Raw genomic sequence first — 26,640 nt, 5'->3', positions numbered from 1 at the left:
ATTGGGTGAGGACTGGTTCCCAGTTGATGTCCATACGGCGTGGCATCTCTGCCAGGTAACCCCTCTTCATATCCTCTGCAACTTCTGATACACTCTTGTACAGGTGTGGGTCACTGTCCCAATGAATTCTCATTTTAGCAGGGTGTGGTGTCTGAAAACATATTTTTTGTTCTTCTTATGTCCTTGAATTCTTTGAGCTTTGTGTTAATCTCAGTCGGCAAATCGTGTGTAAATGCGATATTTTTACCCTACAAGAAATCTTCTTAGTCCAAGCTGCTCTCAGAATGTTGTCTTTTATGTCATACCTCTGAAAATTGACCAGAGTAGACCTTGTAATGACTGTATCTTGCGGCTTTGGTCTCAGTGATCGAGCACACTGAATCTCTAAATCCTCGTTTTCCGGAAGACCAAGTTCATTCTTCTTGAAGCTGTTAATAAATGCAATCATACCCTCTTCCTCACCAGCCCTCTTTAATTCCATATACGCACATTAGTGCGGCACGATCTTCCTTCCAGGTCCGTGACTTTGGTCTGGAGAGTTTTCTGCTGATCCAGGCTGTGAATTACAGTTTTTCTCGATTGGTTTGGCTCATTTCCTGAAACCGAGATGACATTCTCAAAATAACATGGACAAATCTCCAAACCACCTTGCAATTGTTCACAACAGAATGTCATTTTCATTGGTTTAATCAAATTGCAAATGCTTTAGTACATGTCTCAAGTGACTCTGTGCTTCTTTTCAAATGATTATGTACAAGTAGCTAGTGTTAGCACAATGAGCCCACATTTAGCACATTTTCCAAATAAATAGATCTTGCCGATCTAAACTGATTAGTTGATTTTTCAGTGAAATGGTCACTCACTCCAAAACATATCAGCATGGTTTCATTGTGTAAGTCATCATATGCACAATTGTCTGTTCAACTGTCAAAATTAGTCAAAGATATAATACCATGAAAGAATATCTTGGAACATTTGATAAAGTTATGACAGTACTTGACAATCAATCAGGTGAAATTAGAACTAACGAAGGAGCAGTTTCCCACATCTCAGGTGACCAATCAAACAGGTTGTTCAGATACCTGACAGGTGTTGTCTATGATCATGACTGCTGCCAAAAGTATATAGACAGAGCTTGGCCCGGGGCCAGTTTCATTTGCAGTGTGAACATGGAAGCACCTCGCCAAGTACAACAGCAACTTCCTGCTCGAGGAAGAGGAGGAAGAAGAAGAGGAAGAGGAGGAGTGAGAATGCGTGGAGGAATAGGGGGAAGAGGCCGAGGAGCACGGAGGCACCATGATGTCCCAGATGAAATCCGGGCCACCCTTATTGACCACGTTATAAACCATCGCCTCACAATGGCAGAGGCAGGTCGCCGAGTGCAGCCTAATGTGCCTCGGTCTACAGTCTCCTCCATCATCCAAACCTTTCGCAGGGAAAACAGGTACAGAACTATGCTATTGAACTATTCAGTGTTGGTGTGTGTGTAGGCCTAGAGTACTGTAATATCGTCATGTGATGTTATATGATACTATAAAAATGACAAAGACAAAAAAATGGAGAAAATACTGTGAATAGTATTCCAGTCACTGTGCAGTGCATCACACTTCTAGTACCATAAGACAGCAGTACAATTACATTGGTAACTCATTTTGTAACAAATTTACAGTGTTGACCTTTGACTTGTATGTCTAGGATTGGACGACAGCCTCAAGTGGGTGGCAGAAGAAAACTCCTAAGTGAACAACAAGAACGAGAAATATGCAACATGGTCATTGCAAATAATGCCATCACACTGAGACAGATTCGTAATGCAATCCTGCTAGACAATGTAATGTTCCAAAATATAAACTCTATCAGCATCTCCACAATAGACCGGGTATTGAAGAAACATCAGATGACCATGAAACAGATTTACAGGGTACCATTTGAGAGAAACTCTGACAGAGTGAAAGGGCTGCAGTACCAGTATGTGCATGTAAGTCAACTACTGGTTGTCTATCATTGTAACACTATTACAGTAAGACATGGTTACCACTGTTTTTTTGTTTTGCGTTATCCTTTTCACCTTCAGAATCCAGCTTTGTGTGACTAGAGCATTTTGCCTAGAAATTGTCTTCAGTTTTCCACTCCCTGTTTGTACAGTACTTTAGATCCTCCCTGCAGTATCTGTCTCTACTTGACTGATTAGATTTATTTCTATTCTATTGTAGAGAATAATGGCATTAGAAGGCAACGAAACCCCTCACATCCTAGTGTTCGTTGATGAAGCTGGCTTCAACCTGGCCAAAGGTCGAAGGCGTGGCCGTAACATCATTGGCCACCGAGCCACTGTGGATGTCCCAGGCCAGCGAGGAGCAAATATAACAATGTGTGCCGCTATATCAGAAAGAGGTGTGGCCACACACATTCCCAGTTTAGGGCCATACAATACACAAAAGCTCCTCAATTTTTTGGACCACCTTTATACTGATCTGATCCCAGAAAATGAGAGAGGTGTAGAAGGACCTCAGCTACCACATTATGTCATTGTGTGGGATAATGTGAACTTCCACCGCGGCCCACGCATCAGAACCTGGTTCACCACCCATCCCCGGATGCTAATGGAGTTTCTTCCACCCTACTCTCCTTTCCTAAATCCAATTGAGGAGTTTTTTTCAGCTTGGAGGTGGAGGGTGTATGAGCATCAGGCTCAAGACCAGAGGGCCCTGCTGCATGCAATGGATGCTGCATGTGAGGACATCACAGGGGATCAATGTAGGGGATGGTTGAGACATTCACGCCGTTTCTTCCCTCGCTGCATCGCACGAGAAAATATCCGTTGCGATGTGGATGAGAATTTATGGCCTGACAGAGAGCAGCGCGTCGATGGCCAGGAGGATGAGGATGGTGGCCAGGAAAGAGAGGGTGACAATGGCGACCACTGAAAATATTACTGTACTATAGTTCTGAAACTTTATTTACAGTATGGTAGGCTAGAGTTTTTTTTGTTTTTTTGTTTTTGTTTGTGTTTATAACTGTTCACATTTACAGAATCCTGTATATGTTTTCTTTTCACAGTATGTTCTCTAATGTTAACATTTCTTTGTTCGAATAAAAATGTTTACAGTTTCCTTGAGTATGAGTGGTTTATTGGAGGCTGATTTTACTGTAAAATCTTTTGGTTTTATTCATAGTGGTGTTCTGTTGCTAGACCTGTGCCTCAGTGACAAAACGTCTAAGCATTTTGACTTGCAGTGCTTGAACAATGCCAAAGGTATAATGCATTTTGGGGGCATTGACTATTTATATGGGAAGGATATTTAGTTTTGACACATGGATAAACTCTTTTGGGAGAGATATGAGCTTTTGCAGGGGATCCATGGTGTTGTGCTAAACCATCCAGGATATTCTGACAAAAGCACTAAATGAATGCACATGTGCCAAGGCAATTGAGAAGGATCTGTGCTATTTTGACTGTACTGACCTTTTATATGGGAACGGAATCTGCTTTTGAAGCATGGACGAAGAGTTTGGGGAAAGATATTTGATTTTGCTAGTGAGCTATAATGTTGGGCAGCACTGTAAGACTGTTTGGCCAAATGACCTTATGGTTTTGAGAATGTCATCTCGGTTTCAAGAAATGAGCCAAACCAATCGAGAAAAACTGTAACGCATCTCTCAGATCTACGTTCACTGTCGAGTTTGTTCACACACCGTTCTGCCTCAGTCAACCTTGTGCCATGATTACGGATATCCACGATGACATCTTGTAGCTTCTGGTTTATCTTGGCCTTTAGGTTATTCAGATCTTCTTTAATTTCTTTTCTCATTTCTCGGAAATGATCACTTAAGTTTTGGATTGCTGTAACCATTGTTAGCTTGTTTTCCTTGTTTTGCTCCCTGCTCTTTTTCATGCTAGCTTCGTTGTTATTATCCTGTATGGTGTCTTTTGCTTCTCCGTAACTTTTGTAACCCCCTCTGTGTCGATTTACATCTGCCTCCACGCATTTTATATCATTGACAGTATGAAAACAACTATTATATCGAGTTTGTGGAGTTTTGTGGAGTTTTCCTCACTTATGATCAGGAGCGGTCAAAATCTGCCATCTTGAAGCCTCAATAATCAAATTTTTATCTAACAGTTCTGTTAACTATGAGCAATGTAAGTGGTCATTGTTATTTAGAAGTAGAGGAGAATTTGTGCTCTTCTGCACCTTTAATCTAGGAGGAATATGTCATATAAATATAAAGAAAGGAATTCATAGATAGTGTTTTACTGAGCATAAAGACCAAAGCGTTTTAAGTATATATGCTAAAAACCAGGCAAAACAGAAAACACATTAGGAAAATCAGTCACCACTTGTCTTGCATTAAATGTAGTATTACACAAATCTAAAGTTACAAGAGATCTGTTGGAGTTTCTGTGCTAAGAAAGACACTTGCAAAACACTGATAATTTCAGCATCATTGAAGCAATGTTGATTAAATGTTCTCTGTTATGCTCTTTCCATATAATATTATGCCCATACATATGGAAATACATAAAAGATTTTACGTACAAGATATGCACTGTGGTGTATATCTTGTACGTAAAATCTTCACGTGAATATGCACCACAGTGCATTGAGATCACAGTTCTGATTCTGGCCTAATAGCAGCTGGTTCATTTGTGCTGATAGACACTCACGGAGTGCAGTCAGCTTCTTTAGCCAGTAAGTGTGAATCAGTTCAGGGCCTGGTGCTGTCTAACTCTATATCCTGGGGACCCTTTCTTGGATGTCTGCTAGTGGTGGTCATAGGATTCTGTTCAGAAGGTTGCTGTGGTCTGCTCCAAGATCCACTGAGGATTGTTGTTATGTGTTCTGTCCTTCTCTCACATCCTCTTCCAGTATTGCACCATAATTTCAACAGCTCTGGTCTCAACCAATAGCTGTTTCACCAGATTCCTTTAAACAGGTAACATTGCAATTTCTCTTGTAGCTTTTCTGTTTAAATCACTTCCTTTTGACAGACAGTGGAGCACTGCCAGCACGCTGATTTTACCAAGCATAATGATGTCAGTGATGGAATTCATCATTTAACTTCACATTTATGTTGCATCAACAGGTATGTTATGTGTTTTTGCTATATACTAATACAAAGGTCATACCGATGTATTGCTCAGGTTTCACCCTCTCTTTAACTTAAATCAATAATTTTGATGTTTCTGATACCTGACTAAACTATTGTTTGTTTTTGTTTTGTTTCAATTTTTTATCATATTTTTTTGCCACACGTTTGATAGCCTTTTAAATTCTAAACTGAATGTCACATTACAAGTAATTCAATAAGATAAAAAAAATTGACTGTGGATCATCATATTTTATTTCTGTCAATGTTCCAACAGCTCCAGTGAACATTGTTTCAGCGCCATCTGAGAATGTAGGTACGAAAATACTTTAATAAAAGGAAACAGAAAACAACTAAATAAATAGAATTAAACATATTCACACTTTTACATGTATTTCTCTTTCTTGTTTCTCTGTTGTCATTTTTCACAGTCAAAGAACAGTTTAGGCATCTAATCAGTTGTTTTTTATTTAAATGTAACTACAAGAGAACATGTAGTAATTTAATGTGGTTGTACTCTAACAATGATATCATTCAACAAAAGAAAGTAACATGGTACAAATGACTGAAGCAGGCTTAAATTCTACGACTTAGAAAATTAAACTCCTTTCTGCACAGGTATACATGTGAAAATAGATTATACATATGATTTACAATGATGAGAACTTTCAATTTATATATATTTCTTATCATTTTGACATTTGTAGCAGTTAAGTAAAGGTTTTACTTGTTTGTTTGTTTTTTGTTTGTTGTTGTTGTTTTTGTTATTTTGGCTTGCTTTGTTTTAACTGCTCCTGTCATATTTCCTTTCAGGTCCTCAAGATGACCTTTACTCTGACATTGTAATCACATTGTCTTTCCCTTGGTTGGAATGGATGACCATGAACAAGCTGGTAAACATTTCTGAAAACTTCTACATTTCACTCATATGAAGCAATTTTCATCTCTGGCTAACTTTGACTGTTTTTTAGATGAATGTGTGATTATTAATGATGCTGATTATGCATACATTTGATTTGGATGATTCACACTAACAGTTACATTATTCTCCCATTTGTCATAAGTCTGTATTTCAGTAGTTATTATTACATAAATAGATACATTAACTACAATGATTAAATTATGGAAAAAGTCATTTTGGATGGCACTGACATGTTTGTGTGTATCTGTCTGTGTGCAGGTACAACTTCAAGCCAGGACACAGACTTTACAAACTGTTGCATCTGTTGCAGTTTTGACACATTTCTGCGAAACTGCTGTGATTGTTTATCCATTTCACCTGCTGCTTTTTGTGAATTATGCTTGTCATTTGCCTGTGACGCATGTCTGGACCAATTTCTTGGCTCTTTATTTTAAGTTAGGACATCCGGAACTATAAAGTTTTGACTCTTTGGATATTATGGAGATTAGGTCACTAGCATGCCTGTGCACTTTTCCATTCCTTTCAAGAAGACAACATGTTACTGACTTGCCCTATACTGTGCCCATTTTTTTCCTTTATCCTATATACTGTTTAGGTGATGTCTGTTATTTTCAAAATTACTTTCTAGACTGGGATGCCAATGTGAGAGTGAATGGATGACTCTTTTGCCTGTGACCTGTCTGCGATATATTCTGAGTCTCACCAAAAAACAGAAAACAAATGGATCAATTTGTTTTATAGATTATTCATGTAAAGATACTATAAAGTACATAGTCAAGGTGGTTTCACACTTAAAGTGCCATCATTCATTCATTTATTCACAAAGACTCAGAGATTTAAAAGCAATAATCCACTGAGGGATTTTTATTACATTTGCCCAAGTGGAGTGTAACACAAAGTGTCAGGAGAGAAAACCATTGACTAAGCCTCCAGTTAAATTAGCTGTGCAGTCAAAGTAATTTATTTTACAATATCAAACAGGTCTAACAAATTTGTCACTTTTATCTTAACTTTCCTAAATTCATCTAGCAAAAACAGCACTAATCCAGCAGCTATGCACTTCTCAGAGTCATGTGGCCAATTGGCAAGGAGTACCTGCTGCTGGAGCCAGATACGAGGTTCCTCAAATGATCAGAATGCTGTTGAGTTTTAGCAGTCAGGTGTGGGAGACCTAGAACAATCATGATTATGATCAGTGTGCTTCTACTGGGTCGGCACTGGAACCAACATAACCATCAATGGGCAATTAGCATTGTTTAAACTTGCCTAAGAAGTAAGACATGGGTTGTCTTATACCATCTACTCTATTTTATAGCAATAGTCCTCTGCCTCCAGTGGAACTGGCATCAACATCCAGCTTGAAGGGCTTCGTTAACTTGTGGATTTTTAGAACAGGGTTCACGCAAAAGGCAGAGCTGGACTACGCAAACGGTTGGCATTACCACCATTAAGAAATTACCATTAAACACACCTGTTATACCCAACCAGACCTAAAAACCTCTGAAGTTAATGTCTTGTTGTGGGTGTAGGGCAGGTCAAAATTGGATCCAGGTTTGCAGGTATGGGAAACACAGATACAAGACTAAACTAAATATGGTGGAACTGGTGGAATTAAATTCTGCAATTGACATTTTGTTCAGTCAATCATATTTTTGTTATTATAATCGCATACATTTAAATATAGACACTTCTCTTTCATTCAGTTAGCACTTTATCACCAGCTGGTTATGCAAACAGGACTATTCACTCATTCAGATTCCAGATGTCAGTTAGTTTGGTTTCTCTCCACACTCTTTATCCAGGTTCTCGGCAATGATTTTTTAAAATCAAGCAGATGTTGTTAACACAGCATTAAAACAGTGTTGACACAGTAATTGTAATGTGCCAAACATTCCATTGGGTGTCATCCACCTATTAGTACCCTGAAGTGTAGCTTTAGTCAACTTGTATAGGCTCTGGAGAGCATCCACTGACTGCAGGATATACAAGTGCATGTTTTATTACTGGTTTCAGTGTGTGTATATATATACACTGATCTTAGAGCTGTTCATAACTTTCTCACTGGAAGGTTGAAACTATTGGCTGATAATGAAAAGAAATAAAAGAAGACACTCTACAAAGGGTCTGCTACGAACTTAAAGATAATTTTCTTTAAATTATTTGACTAATAGTACACATTGGTGATGTATCTAATACTTAGTTGTTACGTGTCTGCAGGCTGCAATCACAACCACCGGTTAGGAATTATGAGATGGTCTTTAATCATCTGGGATTATAACTTTCAAATCTGCCATAACAAAGGGACAGAAAATGTCTTAGCTGATTCACTGTCCCATGCCCTGTAATCTGTTTATTTTTTGTCTTTGAAAGCTCCAAACATTTTGTTTGGACTTGTAAGGGTGGGGGTGTTACATGTCTGCAGGCTGTCTGCTTTTTCTGTTTTTTGTCTTTCCTCTTTTTGCTTGCCATTTTCCCTAGGTACACAGACTGCAGGCTGGTGCCAATTTGGGAATCTCCAGCTAATTGGAGGGAGGAGGCTTTGAATGGACCAACCAGGAGTGAGGACACCCTTATAAAAGAAAACTCACTTGTGGCTATAGGTGGCTCTTTCCTCCTTGCTTGCTAAAGATCATTTGGTACATGTGTTGTGCTGTCCTGGAGCATTTGATTTGTTTGTGCAAAGTTTGTGGTGGGAGAAAGAGGACTAGGTAAGTCTGGAGAACCCTGTACATTTCCACACGTAGGATGTTTTCTGTTAAATACACTAGGTAAGAAGGTTGGGGCCACCCATGTATTGTTTGACCTTATTTTGTGAGTTGAGGATTGGGACCTTTTTTTCTTCTTTGTTTTCCTCCTGTAGTAAAGCTCAGATAGGTTCTGATTTGATCCTTTGGGTTTTTTTTTTTGTTTTTGTTTTTTTGGCACAACCCAACGGTCAATTTCTCCCCCCACATTGTTGTATGGCTTGGAGACGTTCTTTTTTGAAAGAGAAATTACCCATTAAAACTGTTATCTGCTACAACAGTTGTACGGACTTATTGGAGTTGTGTTACTCCTCCTGCCAACTAGAGGGGTGTAACATTAGTATTTCCCAATTGGCGGATTGTATTATTCCTTGGTGGATGGGAGTAAATATGTGACTGTGTGAACATTGTTTATTTATACCTGACAATGGCCACTGTAATTCCATAAAAATAATAGTGAGACAGTGTCTAAAGGCCATAATCATGTTTTTAACAAATCTTTTCTCCTCCTAGGCACCTGTCATTTATTCAGATGTGTACAGCTTTCTAAATTACCTTTTGTCATATCAAAAAATTAAATCTTGTCAAGTCAAAGTAAACCTTATTGTCATCTCTGCTATATACAGTACGGTATATAGAGAGATGAGACAACAAGGCTCCAGTTCCATTCAGTGCAAAAAACAACAATATAGGAGTAAGAAATAAATATACACTGTAAGACTAAGTTAAAGGTAAAAGCAATAAATATACACTTCAAGGTTAAAAGGATCAATAACAGTCTAAATTTACAATTTACAGTTGAGATTTAAAGTGACCTTGAAGTGGTTTAAGATGACCAGCGTAGCAGCTTTACAGTTTACAGTATGAGTGATTTAAAGTGACCAACATTAGCAGGATTCTTGAAAGTAGGATTGTCGATAGAGCAGCATCTGCATTTACAAAGGCAGTGGTATGTGGAGTAGAATAGAGGCAGTTAATGGTTTGTGTGGGTGTGTGGTGGGGGGGAGTGGGAGAGCCGGTAGTGAGTTCAGGAGTCTGATGGCTTGCAGGAAAAAGCTGTCTCACAGTCTAGAGGATCAGGCCCCAATGCTGCGATAGCGTCTGCCGGATGGAAGGAGAGAAAAGGGTCCACGTGAGGGGTCAAGCCTGATGCAGGACGCCTTGCTGATGCAGCGCCTGTGAAAGATGTCCTGTAGCACAGGGAGAGATGTTCCGATGATCTTGGCAGCTGCTTTGACGATCCGATGTAGCTGGCTGAGGTCGCCGACTTTGCAATTTCCAAACCACATGGAGATGCAGCTGGTCAGAACGCTCTCTGTGGTGCCTCTGTGGAACATGGTGAGGATGGGAGGAGGAAGGTTGGCTTGCTTCAGGCGTCTCAGGAAGTGGAGGCGTTGCTGGGCCTTTTTGGTGATGGAGGTGGTGTTGGTGGTCCAGGTGAGGTCGTCTGAGATGTGAACTCCCAGGAACTTGATGCTGTTAACAGTCTCTACCGTGGAACCCTGGATGCTGAGTGGTGTGTGAGTGGAGCGAATCTTCCTGAAGTCGGCGATCATCTCCTTGGTTTTGTCCACATTTAGTGACAGGTTGTTTTCACTGCACCAGAATGCCAGCCACTGAACTTCATCTCTGTACGCTGACTCGTCATTGCTGCTGTTGAGTCCAACCACGGTTGTGTTGTCAGCGAACTTGATGATCTGGTTAGGGCTGGGTAGGATGGTGCAGTCGTGTGTCAGGAGAGTGAACAACAGTGGGCTGAGAACATAACCCTGAGGAGCTCCTGTGCTCAGTCTGATGGTGCTGGAGATGTTGTCGCCGATTCGGGCGGACTGAGGCCTCTCTGACAAGAAGTCTAGTATCCAATTGCAGAGAAAGGCGCTCAGTCCCAACTTGCTGGATAATGCTGTTGAATGCTGAGCTAATGTCTATGAACAGCATTCTGACATAGGCGTCTTTCTTGTCCAGGTGGGAAAGGGAGAGGTGAGGTGCAGTTGAAATGGCATCCTCAGTCGACCTGTTCGGCCGGTATGCAAACTGCAGCGGATCCAGTGAGCGGGGGAGGTTGCTCTTCACATGTGCCATGACAAGTCTCTCAAAGCACTTCATGATGATGAGGGTCAGGGCGATGGGATGGTAGTCATTCAGGCAGGATACTGTAAAAAAAAAAAAAAAAAACTCTTTGAAAAGTACATGTTTAAAAAATGAAGTTCAAAAATCTTTTTTTTTTTTTCATGCCTAAAGATGAATAAAACATACTTAAGGAAAAAAATCCAGATTGAGGTTGTCATAATTCATGCATGAAAGGGCTAGAATGACTTTGAATTTATAAACTGTTTCTTCTGTGAAGATCTTTGAAGATCTTACTCCACATTGTTTGTCCTCCATTTTCCACAGAATCTTGGGGAAATGACATCCCGTTAGACTTATTATTGACCTTGTTAACACAAAGTTAATTATTACAGAAAATAATGGTTTCTCCTATTCCAATGAATTTGGGCTTTGAGGCTGTAATTTTTAAAACCTCAATCCATTACTACTAATGCAGTTTGAGGAATCTACACATTAAAATGTTGATTGACTTATCTTCAAAATCAAAGTTTTGACCTCATGTTTCAGATGCATGATACAAAAACCAAACAAGAAAATTACAACAATAAACACACATGGAACTGATCAATTTTTTTTTGATGGGTTTTGAAGTGTTTGTACTTGTTGAACAGTCAGTTGCTTTAAACTGTGTGTTGTTGTTTTTTTTTGTTTGTTTTTTTCAATCCCATCAAATCAAAGATATCCACATCCATTTTGGCCTGATATTTATATAAAATCTGTACCAATAAAACACACATGCACACATGTACATACAGTTTATACCTTCTCCAGAATACTGTATGTACTATGGCCACAGGTTTTCATCATGGTGCTGATCAAGCACCAGTTTTGTTGTGCTGTTACACACACAGCACGCTCATTTGTTTCAATTCGTCAGTTACCACAAGACAACTTACCAGTGTGTACATAATAAGCTAATACTCCTGTGTGCTATAGACTATAGAGTATGCTGTGCAACCTATTTACTGGTTTTTGTGCACCAGTCTGCGTCTCGCAAATAATTTGTGCCGTTCCTACAGCTCCGCACCACACAGATCAGGTTGCAAAAAATGCACGTGCTCTTTGCGAGCTCGTTCCCGGCTCGTAACCAGCGTGCTCTGCTGTCAAGGGCGATCACTGGTTAATGGCAGTCATGTGACTGATGCAAGCCAGATCCTTTTATTTAGCAAAATTGTGATTAACAGTTAAATGTCATTGTTGAGGAGCACAGGCAGGACTCCACACACACACATACACACACATTAAAAAAACCCCAAAAACCCACCCCAAAATGCCTCAAGAAAGGGGCACTTGGGGCACTCATCAGGAAAGGGGCAGGTGCTCAATAACAGAAATAATAAGTGCCACGATCAATAAGGGAGGTACTGTTAAAAGGCGGGACTGATAGAATGTAGCCTGGAAGGCTGCTGGGTGGTCCTCAGCACTTAGGGCCCTGATACACTGCTCTCAACCTGTAGCAGGGTGGCCATTTTCTAGCGGGGTACACTGTTTGTATTTGTTTCCATGCCCCCATTTCTGCGGTGGCATGTGGTTCAAGTTGCATTAATCTTACCAAAGAAAAAAGAAATAAAAAGAAAAAAGAAAATATTGGAAAGCTTCATGTTTAAGTTTGATATCTTGAAATGTATTTATACACAATAACTGCCTAACATGTTATACTTCAGAATGTACCACATATCACAAAACACAAACTTTACACAATGTGACCTGGTGGCAAGCAGCGAAAAAGTATTTTGAACATCTGTGTTACAGTGCCACCATGTGGACAACCTGGAAATAATTACATTAGAAGAAAGCTCAAGACTCTTTAAGCTGCACTGACGGGACTCCGAATGAATCATCAACATCATTTCCTACTTTCTGCACTCAATATCAAACATTATCATTAGAGGTAGAAATAAAAATCAACATCTAAGAAATTAGTTTTTTCACAGTGACTCCAGTAATGGCTTTATTTATTTAAACAAGTGAACAACAACTTTCACTACCAATGTAACAGTAGTCAAACATAACATAACATATAACACATATGTATGATCCATTAACATCTACAGATTAACATGTCAGAAAACATTCTAGCTTACATGTTCCCAGTTCCTATAAACCAGTACAAAGTACAAATAAAGTAAATTTGTTTTTGTTTGCCTTCCTGCTGTACAGTAAAGGCAGTTACATCTTCTCTCATTTAACAAATGTAACAAGGCTTTTAATGTGAAACATTTGTGGGATTTGGTAACATAACAGGTCACATACTTTGGCAGTCATATATAAAAAATAAAATAAAATAAAATAAACAACGGAGACGCTGGATACATTAAAACCTGCAAATAATTCCAAAAAACACCTTTTGAACAAGTTTGTTCATTCAAAGTAATTTCAAGGGATGACCTCATGATAAAACACCATCAGTAGCTCAAAACTTTCATCAAAGCAAATCACATTTTGGTTTAATTCATATATTTTACTGTGGAGCTGCCATTTCATTTGACAAAAAACTGTCCAATTAAAGCCTTGAGAGATGTGTCTGCAACATTGATGGTATAACAGAATGATGCAGTTTCTGGCTCAAAAAATGAAGCCAGTGTGTAAATGCTTTGAACCTGCATTTTGTCTGAAGGCCACCAGATGGCAGCAGCTGTAACTATGAAAACACTTCTATAGAGGTCGGTGGAAAATGGCTCTTTGATACGACCTTTGTAAACACTTTAATGCTGAGTTCATGGGCTCATTTACACATTTTGAGCTATATTGTCATTTTTTAAAGAGCCTATTTCATTAATCATGTTCATTATATGTTTCAAAAAGGAGGATTGCCCATCCTTTATTCATTAGCTAACAACTTGTAAGTGACAAGTCATTAGTCCCTCTTTACCCCATCCAATTTTTGACAGTGAGTGAAAACACTAATGTTGCGTTTCGAAATAAAACCATAGATGATGTCAGAGTGGCTACCTCTAACTTTTATACTGTCAGTGGTGTCCAGAAAGATACTGCATTTATTTAATAAATGGAATTATTATAAAAATAAGTCAATATAGCTGAACTAGAGCCATGGTTAAGAGTGATTAAGATATTTATATTAAGATTTTTCTAAAATTATATTGGTTCCTGTTGGCCTTCATGACACATACCTTCTCCTACACTGTTTCTTTGAGGTCTGATTTCCCTCGGTGTGGGTCTTTTAGCAACGGGAGTTTCAGCTGGTCTTTGTTACATTTAATGATTTTCTCTTCTCATGATATTCTCATGATCAACATCAGGAGAATCCCGTGAAATGTAATGAGTTATCCAGGAGTGTTTTTCAGAGTTTTCTGTGTCTGCGCTAAATCACTGAAAGCTGAATGCATAACCAGGGGTCCGTTCTTCGTACCTCGCTAAGTAAGTTAGCTGGATTTGATTGTTGACGATTTCGCGTGATCTTGGATCATTCGGTTCTCCGAAGCTCATCCGGGACTTGCTGTCATAGCAACAGATCCGTAAGCGTAAACCTGCTTGGGAGCAGGCTTACTTTATGTAAACAGGATTAGATCGCGGCCACTCAGGTATGTCCGCTTCATTACGAAAGCAACAGCGATATTTCTCCACTGTTTTTCCATAAATAAATATTATCACTGTAACTAAAGATAATGCAGTATTTGATTCTTTTATTGATGTCATACAGATACATACAGGTCATTTCCTAAAAAAAAAAGGGAAATGTACTATTAATCATTCTATTTCATGTATTTGATTATTTCAGATGTAATTCATATTTTAGAGTAGTAATAGTAAATTACTTCGTGTAATCAAGATGAGAGACCACGGCTATAAAAGCGATAAATAATTAAATAATTTAAAAAAAAAGATTTTATATATATATATATATACATATATATATATATATATATATATATATCCCAACTTACTGTGCATGCTTCAGTCACCCCTTGCATGGGAACAGGTAAAAGTGATGGAGTGTTATGTGAAACTACACACAAAAAACCCACAATGTCAATAAATGTCACAGTACAAAAAGCATTTTAATTAAGGCAACAACCAAATATTTTACATTGTACAAATAGAATTATGAGCTCATTTACCAGTTATGAAGGTGCTGCTGCTACTGCACCCCGGCTGCTGGTCTAAGGAAGAGCTGCCCCCAGGGATGCCCTCAACAATGGGTCTGGTGGCATTCAACCCTAGGGCCAGCTCCTCTGCCGGGGTGTGACGAGGGGGTGCAGGACCACCACCTGTCTTTATCTGCTCTGCCCTTTTCTTGGTTGCTGTTATAAACAAACAGATTATTCCAGGGTCTCTTGTCATAGACTAAAAGCAATATAAGTGATAAATATTACCATTCTGTGGAATATTCTTATATTTCACTTTTACTTTTTCCCATGTTCTAGTGGGTCCTGTTGTGGCTCTAATGTGAAAGAGGATATAATGTAATATAATATAATATGATATAATATCATATAATATGATATAATGTAATATAATATAATAAATTACTTACGAGTTTAATTTGTCAGCAACTTTCTGCCAGCCCTCTCTCCTTGCTTTTGCAGCCTTTGCAGTGTTCCCCTGCGTTTTAATTAAACTCTGAAACTCCTGATATCCCTCAATCAAGAGTTCTTGGTCTGCTGCCGTGAAATACTGAGCGCGCTCCTTCGACATTTTCGCCGACCAATCACAGGGTTGCCAATCAATGTTTCTACTATCGATGCATAGCCCCTTTTAAGCCACCCAGTGATCTCACATTACTTCATCCAGCTATACTAATCGTCAACAACAGGTGTGTTCGGAGAACCGGATTAGCGAGCTCAAAGTTGGCGCGATGATTTGATCTTGGATGTGTCATTTGATCTTGGATGTAGTAAGCGAGGTACGAAGAACGGACCCCAGGTCTAACACAGGTTATATCCAGAGTATTGGTTTTAAATATACTCTGAGGTTTTCAATGATTCATACATATATATATATATATGTATATGTATGTATACCTCAGGCAGCAGAAACCCAAGAAAGAGGAGGAAGGCGAGGAACCATCATGGAAGGACAGGCCCCTGCACGGTATGTACCACCGGCAGATAGAGGAAGTGGCTGAAATCCAGAAATCCTACCAGTGGCTGGACAAAGCTGGACTGAAAGACAGCACAGAGGCACTAGTCATTGCAGCACAAGAACAAGCTCTGAGTACAAGATCCATAGAGGCTGGGGTCTATCACACCAGGCAAGACCCCAGGTGCAGGCTGTGTACAGATGCCCCAGAGACAATCTAGCACATAACAGCAGGGTGCAAGATGCTAGCAGGCAAGGCATACATGGAACGCCATAACCAAGTGGCCGGCATAGTGTACAGGAACATCTGTGCCGAATATGGCCTGGAAGTCCCAAGGTCAAAATGGGAGACGCCCCCAAGAGTGGTGGAGAATGACCGAGCTAAGATCCTGTGGGACTTCCAGATACAGAAGGACAAAATGGTGGTGGCTAACCAACGGGACACAGAGGTGGTAGACAAACAGAAGAAGACCGCTGTAGTGTTCCCAATGACAGCAACATCAGAAAGAAGGAACACGAGAAGCTGGAGAAATACCAAGGGCTCAGAGAAGAGCTGGAGAAGATGTGGAGGATGAAGGTGACGGTGGTCCCAGTGGTAATCGGAGCACTAGGTGCGGTGACTCCCAAGCTAGGCGAGTGGCTCCAGCAGATCCCGGGAACAACATCGGAGATCTCTGTCCAGAAGAGCGCAGTCCTGGGAACAGCTAAGATACTGCGCAGGACCCTCAAGCTCCCAGGCCTCTGGTAGAGGACCCGAGCTTGAAGGATTGACCACCCGCAGGGGCGAGTGGGGAAAGGTTTTTTTTGTTTTTATAGACTATGAACTAATAAATCACATCTGTAGGCTATTGATCATCAATAGCACCTATTTAATCAATAGAATAAATTCTATTTTGATCTGGCAACAAACTGAAATTTGCTTTAACTGCAGCAATATTATAATTTTTATGATTCTTGTACATCTTTAGCACGCATTTCTTTGATGATTTGAATGTCAGAAGTATCAAATGATGTGGCTAATGCTCCCTTTTATGTGAGCATGCACCGAGCTTGAAGCTGAAAGCCTAAGTTAACAAATAAAGTTGATAAGCACTGTAGTGAAACTCTTTATCACTCCCTAGTTCTGCTTTCATATCTTCTTACCGTCGCTCTGGTTTCCCCTTTTCATCTTATCCTTCTTGATCTTCAGGTTCATTTCTGTCTTGCTGTTTTTCTTTTGTGTGATGTTGGTTGTCTTTGTCTTTTTGTGTTTGGATCTCTGTCTCATTGTTCTCTCCTTTCATTCCTGTCTCTGATTGAAGTGTCCTCTGGTTTGCTTCTTTCTGTTGGTCTGTTTCAGGTTGTTTTGTCTTCTCTGGTGGAAACCCTGAACATGGGTTATTAAGTTGGGTCTTCTTTTTCTTTGACCTCTTTTTCTTGTTGTTTAGCTGCTTCATGTCCACATCACTCTCTGTTTCTCTTTCTTCCACAAACTGCTCTTCTTGTTCACTCTGTTGCTTCTGATCAAGGTTAAAATATATTCCCCATTCCATAGAACTTGATATTCCTGACATGAGCTCCTCTTTGTGTTTTTCTGATAGTGGTAAAAACTGAACTCCTAAATAATATTTTACTGATTCCATCATCTTCTCTCCTTCATCTTCACCTCCTTCAGCTTTCACTCTTCTTCCTGTCATTTCATTTTCTTCATCTGTCTCTTGATCTGTTGTAGACTGAGAATCTTTTTCAATATTTATAGATGGAATTATTCTCTCTTCTTCTGGCCTCTCCATATCCCCTATTAGCTCTTTTTCTATCACATGCTCATCTTGTGTTTCTTCTTCTTCTCTTCCTGTCAAGAGAATCTCACTTTCTCCTTTTTTGACTGCAACCTTGAATTCACTGTTGTCCCTTTTTGAGTAAATTACCTTTTGTTTTCTGTTCTGATCATTTCCATCCTCCATGCTTTTCTCATTTTTATCTGTTTCAATAAAAAAGCAGGTTAAACTCATTAGGTAATAAATGATGTTTTCTTTTCTCTTGTATAAGGCACAAATGGAAAAAAATATTACACAAAAACTACGACTCATGTGCAAGACTTGGTGCCATCTAGTGTCGAGGTTGCAAATTACCACTAACCTCAACTTAAGCATTTAGGACATTTACCTACAATGTCAGGTAAAAAAGTGAAACAAAATACAACAGGATGTTGTACTGATGTTGTAAACTACACTGTGTGTATATACCCTTCCTGAAGAGTTAAGAACAAGTACTACTTTTGTTATTATAACACAACACTGAACAGTTTCACAAACTGAACTCAGATTGGGACTTACTGAATTTGCGTTGTGTTCGTTTCCACACAATGAAGGCGGCAGCAAGAATCAGACAGAGGGCAACAGAGCCAATGACAGGGCCAATAACGCCGGTATTTACAGTTCGTTCGAAGCAATCACACATAAGGACACTTATGTCTGAAACAACAAAACATAGGACAACATGTCATTTATATAGAAATTACACTTCCAAATGTGATCAGACTTTTACAGACACTCATCGAGGGTATAAATGTTATCGTTGGGGGGTTTTTTCATTTCCCCAAAAAAATCATTAATTTTGACTTTATTTTCAATTTATACTTTTTGACCGGGTGAGGATTAGAGAAATTCTAAAAGTTAAAATTTTCCCTTTTTTTTCCCCAAGTGCTACTGTATGCTATTCTTTAAATTTATGTTTATTTCTATTTAAAAAAAAAAAAAAAAGAAGCTGACCACTGGTCTTTACAGGAAGTTGGCTGTAAAGGGAAACCTATAGACAACAACAGCAGAGCCTTCAACTGATGGAAGGATCATTTTGGGTTTTTTTTGTTTTTTGTTTTTATCAAATCTGAATGAGCTTTTTTTCTACTGACAATGTTCAATCAAAACATTACAAAAAAAGGTAAGTAGGCCAATTAAAAGGTACATAAAATAAATCACACTTACCATAGACAATGAGTTGAACAGTACAGTTTTTATCCAGTTCTGGAGAAAAGCACGTGTACATTCCCTCGTCAGACCACTTTACAGGGGAGATCTTTAGCCACATGAATCCATCTTTCATCTCATCAGTGAACAGAGATGTCCTGCCCTTGTAAGATGGATTTTGTAATTCAGGTCTCTCAGGCCATACATGGATGAATCTGGGGTCCAGGTCAGCTCTTGTCCACTCCACAGTCATGTTTGAAACATCACTGACTGGGCCCAGGTAACAGCGCAAAATGACGTCATCACCAATCTCTGCTCTTTCAAATGGACTAATGACCTCTGACTGACCTGAGAAGACAAAGGTTTAACTTTTATTTCACACAGAAAAGAACAACATACATCATGACTACAATGACTATGCCATGACATAATATATTCACAGTGAGTGCAGTGGATCCACTAGACTAAACTTGACTAATAAAGTCTTTTGTAGTGAGCCCATCATCACAGATAAGACACTCAATACAATAACTAGTTAAAATCAAATGTCAGGAAATGACATCAGCATCAGTGACAACTTGTACAGGAATCAAATAATCAATGCAGAGGTGTTCATGGAAGATGCTGTAATTTACTTTGAAATGAGAGTAACAGAATAAGGAGGCCCTCAGTGTGGAAACCACGAAGCATCTTGGAGTCCTGAAGAGAACAAAAAGAGGAGTTATTTAATATATCGCTCTCATAGAATATGAAACTTTATTTAAAAACCTTTTACAAGGACCTATATTCTCAAGGACCACAGTGTGTCAACAAGGTCAGAAGAAAAAATCATCTGGATTCTTGAGCCAGCTTTTCTGTGTTTTGGACCTTTTAATATTCTCACTCAAGCTCCAGGTTTTGGTTCTCAAATGTGGAGTAATCTTTGCTGCAGACTCAGCAGCTTTTTGGTATCAGATTTAAGGGTTTGTACTATGGTCAAAGTTAATTGCTAGATCCCGATGCACACTTCTTTTTATGATCTTCTTTATGAGTTTGTAATATGTAATACTGGACAACAGATTAATAGGACAGCAGTGCAGAGGGTTCAGAACTTGCCCCAGAATCCTCTGGTTTTAAATATTTCTTCAGCATTAAAGTGATCCAGTGACAGCTGTCAGTAATTCCACAGCAAACAATAACTGTTGAAAATTTATTCTGTAAACTTTATTTTTCAAATTGTAAACAAATACAGTTTAAAACAGCGGTTTGGTTGCTGCCACACTGCAACTCGGTTTAAAGCAGCAACTGAAGTGCCCATCAAAGTGACCAATCTGATTTGCCCGGGCAGGATTTCTCTGAGCACACAGAGCTGTGAGAAGACCAGCAGCACCAGTAAAAGCAGATACTGGCACGTGTGTGATGGCGTATTTGTGCGTGTAGCTACTGAGTTCTATGCACACAGAATTTATTTACGCCTGTGAAATGAAATTATTTGCCCAAATTATGTTGGGGTTTTTATGTGCGACTTATGACATAAAAATAATCCTATATTGGTTTCTCTGTGTTTAATATTCAGATTCTTACTTTTATTGGTTTGATTATTTCTTGTATAGTTGGTAATCTCTTTCTTGTTTTGGTTATGCTTCCCTTATGTTCCCCAATGTCCTCTTGTCTAGTCTTCATCTGTTAATGAATCCATGTTTTGTTCCTTTTCTGTTCCTTTACTCAAACCTCTGTTATGTCTCGCCTGTGTGAAGTAATTTTCATGTTGTTGCTTCCCCCCCCTTTTTCCTTGTGTCAAATTTGTAAGGACCTTTCCTGCTCTGTTGTGTTTTGTAATAACTTGCACTTCCCTTGTCTCATCTTTAGTGATTAGTCCCAGCTGTGTTTCACACCTGTTTGATCTCCCCTCATTGTTTCATGTGTATTTATTGTCTAGGTTTCCTTTGGTTTGTTGTTGTGTTTTTCCTGTGTGTTCGGTGTTTCTTCCTTAATTCTTAGATTAGTTAGTTCCTGGCTCCTATTTTGTCTTCGTTTTTGTATCATGATGTTTTTTTTTGTAGAGACTTCAGCAGTAAAGCTGCTTCCTAAAGTTAGGTCCTGTCTCTCTAAGTCCTGCATTTGAATCTGCAACCTGTCTGCAACATACTGATGCTGAAATGAAGCACAGTGAATGTGTTGAATCTTTCTAGCCAATTGCTTTGTCAAAAAGCAGATCATGCCCCCATTTATCAGCTCTTTGGAAGTACTGATATCTTCTGGTCATTAGATATACAACAACCCTGCTGTGATAATACATGTGGGTTACATACCAGGGGGCTATGTAAACATAATGACCCATAACCATAAGAGTCTCGCTCTCTGTCATTATGTTACACATAATCTGTGTATAACATATTGATACATAGAGTATTTTAATATAGTCTATCTATCTATCTATCTATCTATCTATGTGCATATAATCACATGATGAGGCATTATATATTGTTTTTTGGTGGCTCCATAATGTGCTTAAAATCTCCCTGCAAGCTCCTGATTATCTTCAGAATCATCTCAGATCCAGTTCACGCAAAAAACAAACAAAAAACCCCCAACAACAAAGCATCCTGCGTGATTTCAACAGCCCTGGGGCCCGTTCTTCGTACCTCGCTTACTACATCCAAGATCAAATGACACATCCAAGATCAAATCATCGCGCTAACTTTGAGCTCGCTAATCCGGGGGCGTTTATCAATATGCGTACTTGTGCGTACTTGCGTTCTCGTGTACTCGTGATACGTCATCAGTCGGAGACCAAGTACTGTTCCAATTCGAAGTACGCATCACGCCGAGAACGCGAAAAAGTCCCGGATGTGTTCTCGATCCGCCCATTTTATCGAGCATGCATCGACGTAGACTTGGGACAGCTATGTATCCCAGAATGCATTTCGTCCAAAACTCAACAGCGGACTCCCGGCACATCGTCCCCCCCCCCCCCGCTCGCGGACTTCTCACTACTCAGGTTAAAGAAACCCCAGCAGCTGTCTATAGTATTGAGTGTCCACTAGAATAGAAATAAAAGCGTTCTAACATCTCACCTGCTTGTTTTTATTAAGGTATGTACACGTATGTACATGTACACTATTTTTATTATTAGAGGTTTCACTACTGAGGTTAAAAATGATATATAAGTCACGTAGATCACTTCTAAATGTTAATGTTTGGTTTATTTCAGTGTTTTATTTGTTCCTGAGTAAACCGGTTTGGCTGTGATTAAAGTTAAGCTTCATAACATGTTACTCACAGTTACATTAGGAGGGGACGGCAGTAAAAACTCCGGACCTGTGACATCATCACGTACGCAGGTGTTCCGACTGTACAAATCACGAGTCCGTGCTCGCGTACTTGAGAATAGGGCTTTGGAGCGTGATGTCACTGGAGGTGGGCCACGCCCCTTTCCGCCATGACAGTAGGCTAGACACAGGATACAGCTTCAGCTATGGTTCGTACGTGTTGTGTTATCAGTTGCAACGTTTGATCACATGATCGTGAAGGCAAGAAGCTGGATAATGGGCTCTCTTTTCATCGTTTTTCAACCTGGAGGCAACGTGAGGGATCCCATGTATCCGATATTACTAAACAAAGACGTCAGGCTTGCATTGCAGCGGTGAGACGAGCGGATCGAGTTCTGTGCAGTCCCCAGCTTTTTGTTGGTTTGGTCTCCGCATCTTCTTTCCGGTGAGTTCTAAATTAATTCATATCACTATTAAAATGCTTTTAGTGTTATTTTCAATGTGCTGAGGTCATAGATAATGAGATAAAACATGCTAATGTGTGATGCTGCAGAACCACGTCATGTCATCATGTCGACTGAGTAGCTTATGATTTAGCATTATTGCAGGCAAACCAGTATATGAAATGGATGTAACAAATCCAGACTGGGCACCAACACTGCTCATGGGCCTTTAAAAACATACTAAATTGCTCTCATTGTACACTAATCCGCACATAACTTCCAGATGAATCACACACCTGTCATGTGCACTAATTTTATCTTACCGCCTTTGTCCTATCCCGATCTTTGCATACCTTGTCTGTGGAGTCAGCGCATACACAGCAAACCAGTTTAAGAATTATAAATCCCTGGAGGCCCACATCCAATTCACGAACGGCTGGGTGCAAGATTTGTCCATCTTTATGCCTCCACGATGCGACAACTGTACGTTGTCGTTAAGACAAAGGTAAGTTGGTTTGAACTTGATAACTTTCTAAACAACTTCCTTGTTACAGTTTTTGATTTGCACGTACAGCCAACCCATCTATATTAGCCTTGGTTCATTACAGACCTTTTATTAAAAGTGGTTTTTGTGTGTTTCAGGTACTGCACTCACAACGACTGAATGAAACTGCACTGTGACCTCGTTGTGTGGACACAGAGAGACCTGTCATACGCATCTTCCCTGATGTGGATTTCTGGGAACCACGTTTAAAGCAAGCACAAGACTTCTTTCTTAAAGTGTGTCTTCCTGAACTTGTTGGGAAATACTTCTCCAAACAACGTGCTGCTCTAAATAGCCTGTAATGTTTCATTTTGTGGTTCAAGATTGATGCCAGCTGTGTGTTGCCATGTAAATAGTTTGCATTTCATTTCTATGTACTTGCTAAGTACATGTGATAAGATCTATAATAAAAAAAACAAACATGTATACTATTCTTTTCTGTTTTATTGAAACTACTTCACACAAAGTACAATTATTTACAATGAACTACACATGCAACACAACAGCTTTATGAATACTCAACAAGAGCAAGTTTCATTTGGTGCTGGTTTGACAACCACACTGGGGCACATATTCACCAAAACACAGCAAACCTTAACAATCTTATCAAGCAGTGTTGTGTTTATTTCTGCTCTGCCCTGTTCATTGCACACACAATGCTTCGTCTGCCCTTTAGCTTCTGTGATGCTGTCTGTCCGATCACCACTGTCCACATTTACAGGTGGTACCTCAACCTCCACTTGTCCAACACAACTGCTGTCCACAGCTATGACATTGTGATTTTGTTGTTGTTCTTCTGTCAGATCTTCATTGATTACTTCTGCACGGGGCACACCTTCAGACTCTGCAGCTGCATAAAAGCCTGTAAGATAAAATTAGTGCACATGACAGGTGTGTGATTCATCTGGAAGTTATGTGCGGATTAGTGTAAAATGAGAGCAATTTAGTATGTTTTTAGAGGCCCATGAGCAGTGTTGGTGCCCAGTCTGGATTTGTTACATCCATTTCATATGCTGGTTTGTCTGCAATAATGCTAAATCATAAGCTACTCAGTCGACATGATGACATGACGTGGTTCTGCAGCATCACACATTAGCATGTTTTATCTCATTATCTATGACCTCAGCACATTGAAAATAACACTAAAAGCATTTTAATAGTGATATGAATTAATTTAGAACTCACCGGAAAGAAGATGCGGAGACCAAACCAACAAAAAGCTGGGGATTGCACAGAACTCGATCCGCTCGTCTCACCGCTGCAATGCAAGCCTGACGTCTTTGTTTAGTAATATCGGATACATGGGATCCCTCACGTTGCCTCCAGGTTGAAAAACGATGAAAAGAGAGCCCATTATCCAGCTTCTTGCCTTCACGATCGTGTGATCAAACGTTGCAACTGATAACACAACACGTACGAACCATAGCTGAAGCTGTATCCCGTGTCTAGCCTACTGTCATGGCGGAAAGGGGGCGTGGCCCACCTCCAGTGACGTCAACTCCAAAGCCCTATTGAGAAACGGCCGACGAGTCCGTGCTCGCGTTCTCGGCAGGTACGTACTCCCGTGCGTTCTCGGCGGGTACGTACTCACCGAGAACGCGAGTACGTACTCGCGTACTTGGGCATTGATAAACGGCCCGGTTCTCCGAACACACCTGTTGTTGACGATTAGTATAGCTGGATGAAGGCTGTGTCCCAATTCAGGGTCTGCACGCTTGAAGTACGCATTTCAAGTGCGATTACGTCACCGCTACGCGACGACGGCTGTCCCAATTCAAAGTGTACTTCAAATGCGTACTCCAAATGCGCCGTCGATTTCCCCAAATATCAAGCGTGGTCCGGTGCACGCTTCGTGGCCCCATATATCCCACAATCCATAGCGCGGCGGTGGGTGTGGATAATTTTGCCGCAAAATATGGCAGAAGGGAGCGGCCGAAGAGTGAACTGTCAAAAGTAAGTACTGAATATTATGTCACTTATTTATGTGCGAATGTTTAAGAACGTTAAAACATTACTGTTGGTCACATGTCGGCAAAGTTATGTGACATTAGTGATGTTTGTACTTTCAGTGGTAACTTGGTTTTAAAGCCTCTACTTCTAAATATATATATAGTTGACCTTAATCTTACAGAGAATGTGATGATTTTATGGATAATTAAAGTCAGTCATATATCCACAAACACAACAAGCTGAAAGTCAGTGATGCTGCTCGGTTTGCAGTCCTGAATATGACGGCACCAGCAGGATTCACTGCACTGTTAATGTTAGCTATGTTATATTGCTGCCTCTGTTCGGTGGTGTCGAGCCAAATGGACTTTAACGTGTGTTTGAACGAGCTGACGGTTCACTCGTTAAGCTGAAAGAAAGATGCTTTAATCACAGGAGTCACACATGTGTCCACTGGACCATCTGGGAACTCTTCTTGTTTAGCACTTGTAATAACACAAACACTAAATCCTCCTTCTCTTGTGCTGTTTTGTAGCAGTGTGTACACCTGAGACTGTCACCTGTCTGTCTGTCCTGCACTCTCTCTCTGTTTCTTTCTCTCTGGTTGTGGAATAAAAGTATGAACATGTATTTATAAGTTACACTTGTGTTTGAATCCTGCAGCTTATCACACATTTGATTTCCATGTGTGACAACTGCAAGTGTCCAGAGTGAGGACAGACTGAGGGACCCACTGCTGCACATCATCTGTGAGGCTTTGCACCCCTGATGATCCACCAGGACAAACTCAGCAGTGTGTGAGGAAGAGGAGGAGGAAGAGCCAGCAGCAGCTGACAGATGGAGAGAATAGACAGACTGTTCCCTGTTTGTGAAGGACTGCTAGGAAAGTTTAAAATAACTAATTGTCTGTCCTGAATCAGTCTTATTAGGTAATGTTCAAATAATGTTATCATCCCAGTGTTTTCAGTGTGGGAGAAAGTACTCAGGGCCTTCAAGTTACACACTATGAAAGGCAGCAACAAGTTTAATATTCAGAAACCTAAAGTATGTATCAGCAACAGAATGGAGCTAAAAATAAATGTTTGTTTCAGTTCTATGAAGCTTTGAGTATTTTGGATTAGTAGCACTGCTGTGTTTGTTGCATCATATTGCTGTAATTGTTTATATGCTTTATATATTCTGAGGTAAGTTGATCTATAGTGTTACATCATATTCTATAAGGATGTTATGTGTTTGTATAGTTTCTGCCCAGTTTGACCCATTTAGCAGAAGTCAGACTGTTTAAGGCTCTGATATCTATTCTGTATGACTTAAAGCAGTTATGATATGGTCTGATTTTCTCACCCAATAAAGGAATATTTAATATATCAGTCTGATCTTCATTCTATCAGAAACAGTTATCACAGCTCGTACATTTTTTTTTTTACACATATATGTAAGCATTGAGCCAAATTTAGTAATGCCAACATATTGAAAGAACAATGTTTGTCTCTTATATATAATACTTTTATATATACACTGTCAGAGATACTTGTCTTTGAGTGAAGATTTAAGGTGATAGGAAATATAAATAACTGCTACTTGCATCTTTGACCCAGAGTTCA

General features: G+C 39.7%; 2 protein-coding genes and 1 long non-coding RNA gene across 3 annotated transcripts; 2 read left to right on the top strand and 1 right to left on the bottom strand.

Moving 5' to 3' along the window:
* Nucleotides 1-1,111: 1,111 nt before the first annotated feature.
* LOC109196646 (uncharacterized) lies at nt 1,112-2,927 on the top strand. The gene is made up of 3 exons (XM_019350972.1): nt 1,112-1,444; nt 1,696-1,978; nt 2,214-2,927. The coding sequence occupies exons 1-3, from the start codon at nt 1,170-1,172 to the stop codon at nt 2,925-2,927; spliced, it is 1,272 nt and encodes a 423-aa protein (XP_019206517.1). The 5' UTR covers nt 1,112-1,169.
* Nucleotides 2,928-16,654: 13,727 nt separating this feature from the next.
* LOC106096556 (uncharacterized protein DDB_G0283697-like) lies at nt 16,655-18,316 on the bottom strand. The gene is made up of 2 exons (XM_013264482.3): nt 18,222-18,316; nt 16,655-17,866 (listed from the first exon to the last, which is right to left on the bottom strand). Exon 2 carries the CDS (start codon nt 17,847-17,849, stop codon nt 17,076-17,078), a length of 774 nt encoding a protein of 257 aa, XP_013119936.1. The 5' UTR covers nt 17,850-17,866; nt 18,222-18,316; the 3' UTR covers nt 16,655-17,075.
* Nucleotides 18,317-22,497: 4,181 nt separating this feature from the next.
* On the top strand, nt 22,498-23,227 carry LOC112843103 (uncharacterized). The gene is made up of 3 exons (XR_003215229.1): nt 22,498-22,547; nt 22,916-23,050; nt 23,188-23,227. It is a non-coding gene; the product is annotated as an uncharacterized LOC112843103 (long non-coding RNA).
* Nucleotides 23,228-26,640: the final 3,413 nt, after the last annotated feature.

Source organism: Oreochromis niloticus, linkage group LG3, assembly GCF_001858045.2.
Source record: "Oreochromis niloticus isolate F11D_XX linkage group LG3, O_niloticus_UMD_NMBU, whole genome shotgun sequence".
Classification (NCBI taxonomy): Eukaryota; Metazoa; Chordata; class Actinopteri; order Cichliformes; family Cichlidae; genus Oreochromis; species Oreochromis niloticus.
Note: the sequence above shows the minus strand (reverse complement) of the source record. Positions and strands in the feature narration are given on the sequence as shown.

Excerpts from the sequence above, each read along its gene's own strand:
- LOC109196646 (XM_019350972.1), top strand. The coding sequence starts at position 1,170 with ATGGAAGCACCTCGCCAAGTACAACAGCAACTTCCTGCTCGAGGAAGA. Across the intron at positions 1,445-1,695 it reads ACCTTTCGCAGGGAAAACAG|GATTGGACGACAGCCTCAAG; the intron begins GTACAGAACTAT and ends TTGTATGTCTAG. Across the intron at positions 1,979-2,213 it reads TGCAGTACCAGTATGTGCAT|AGAATAATGGCATTAGAAGG; the intron begins GTAAGTCAACTA and ends ATTCTATTGTAG.
- LOC106096556 (XM_013264482.3), bottom strand. The coding sequence starts at position 17,849 with ATGGAGGATGGAAATGATCAGAACAGAAAACAAAAGGTAATTTACTCA.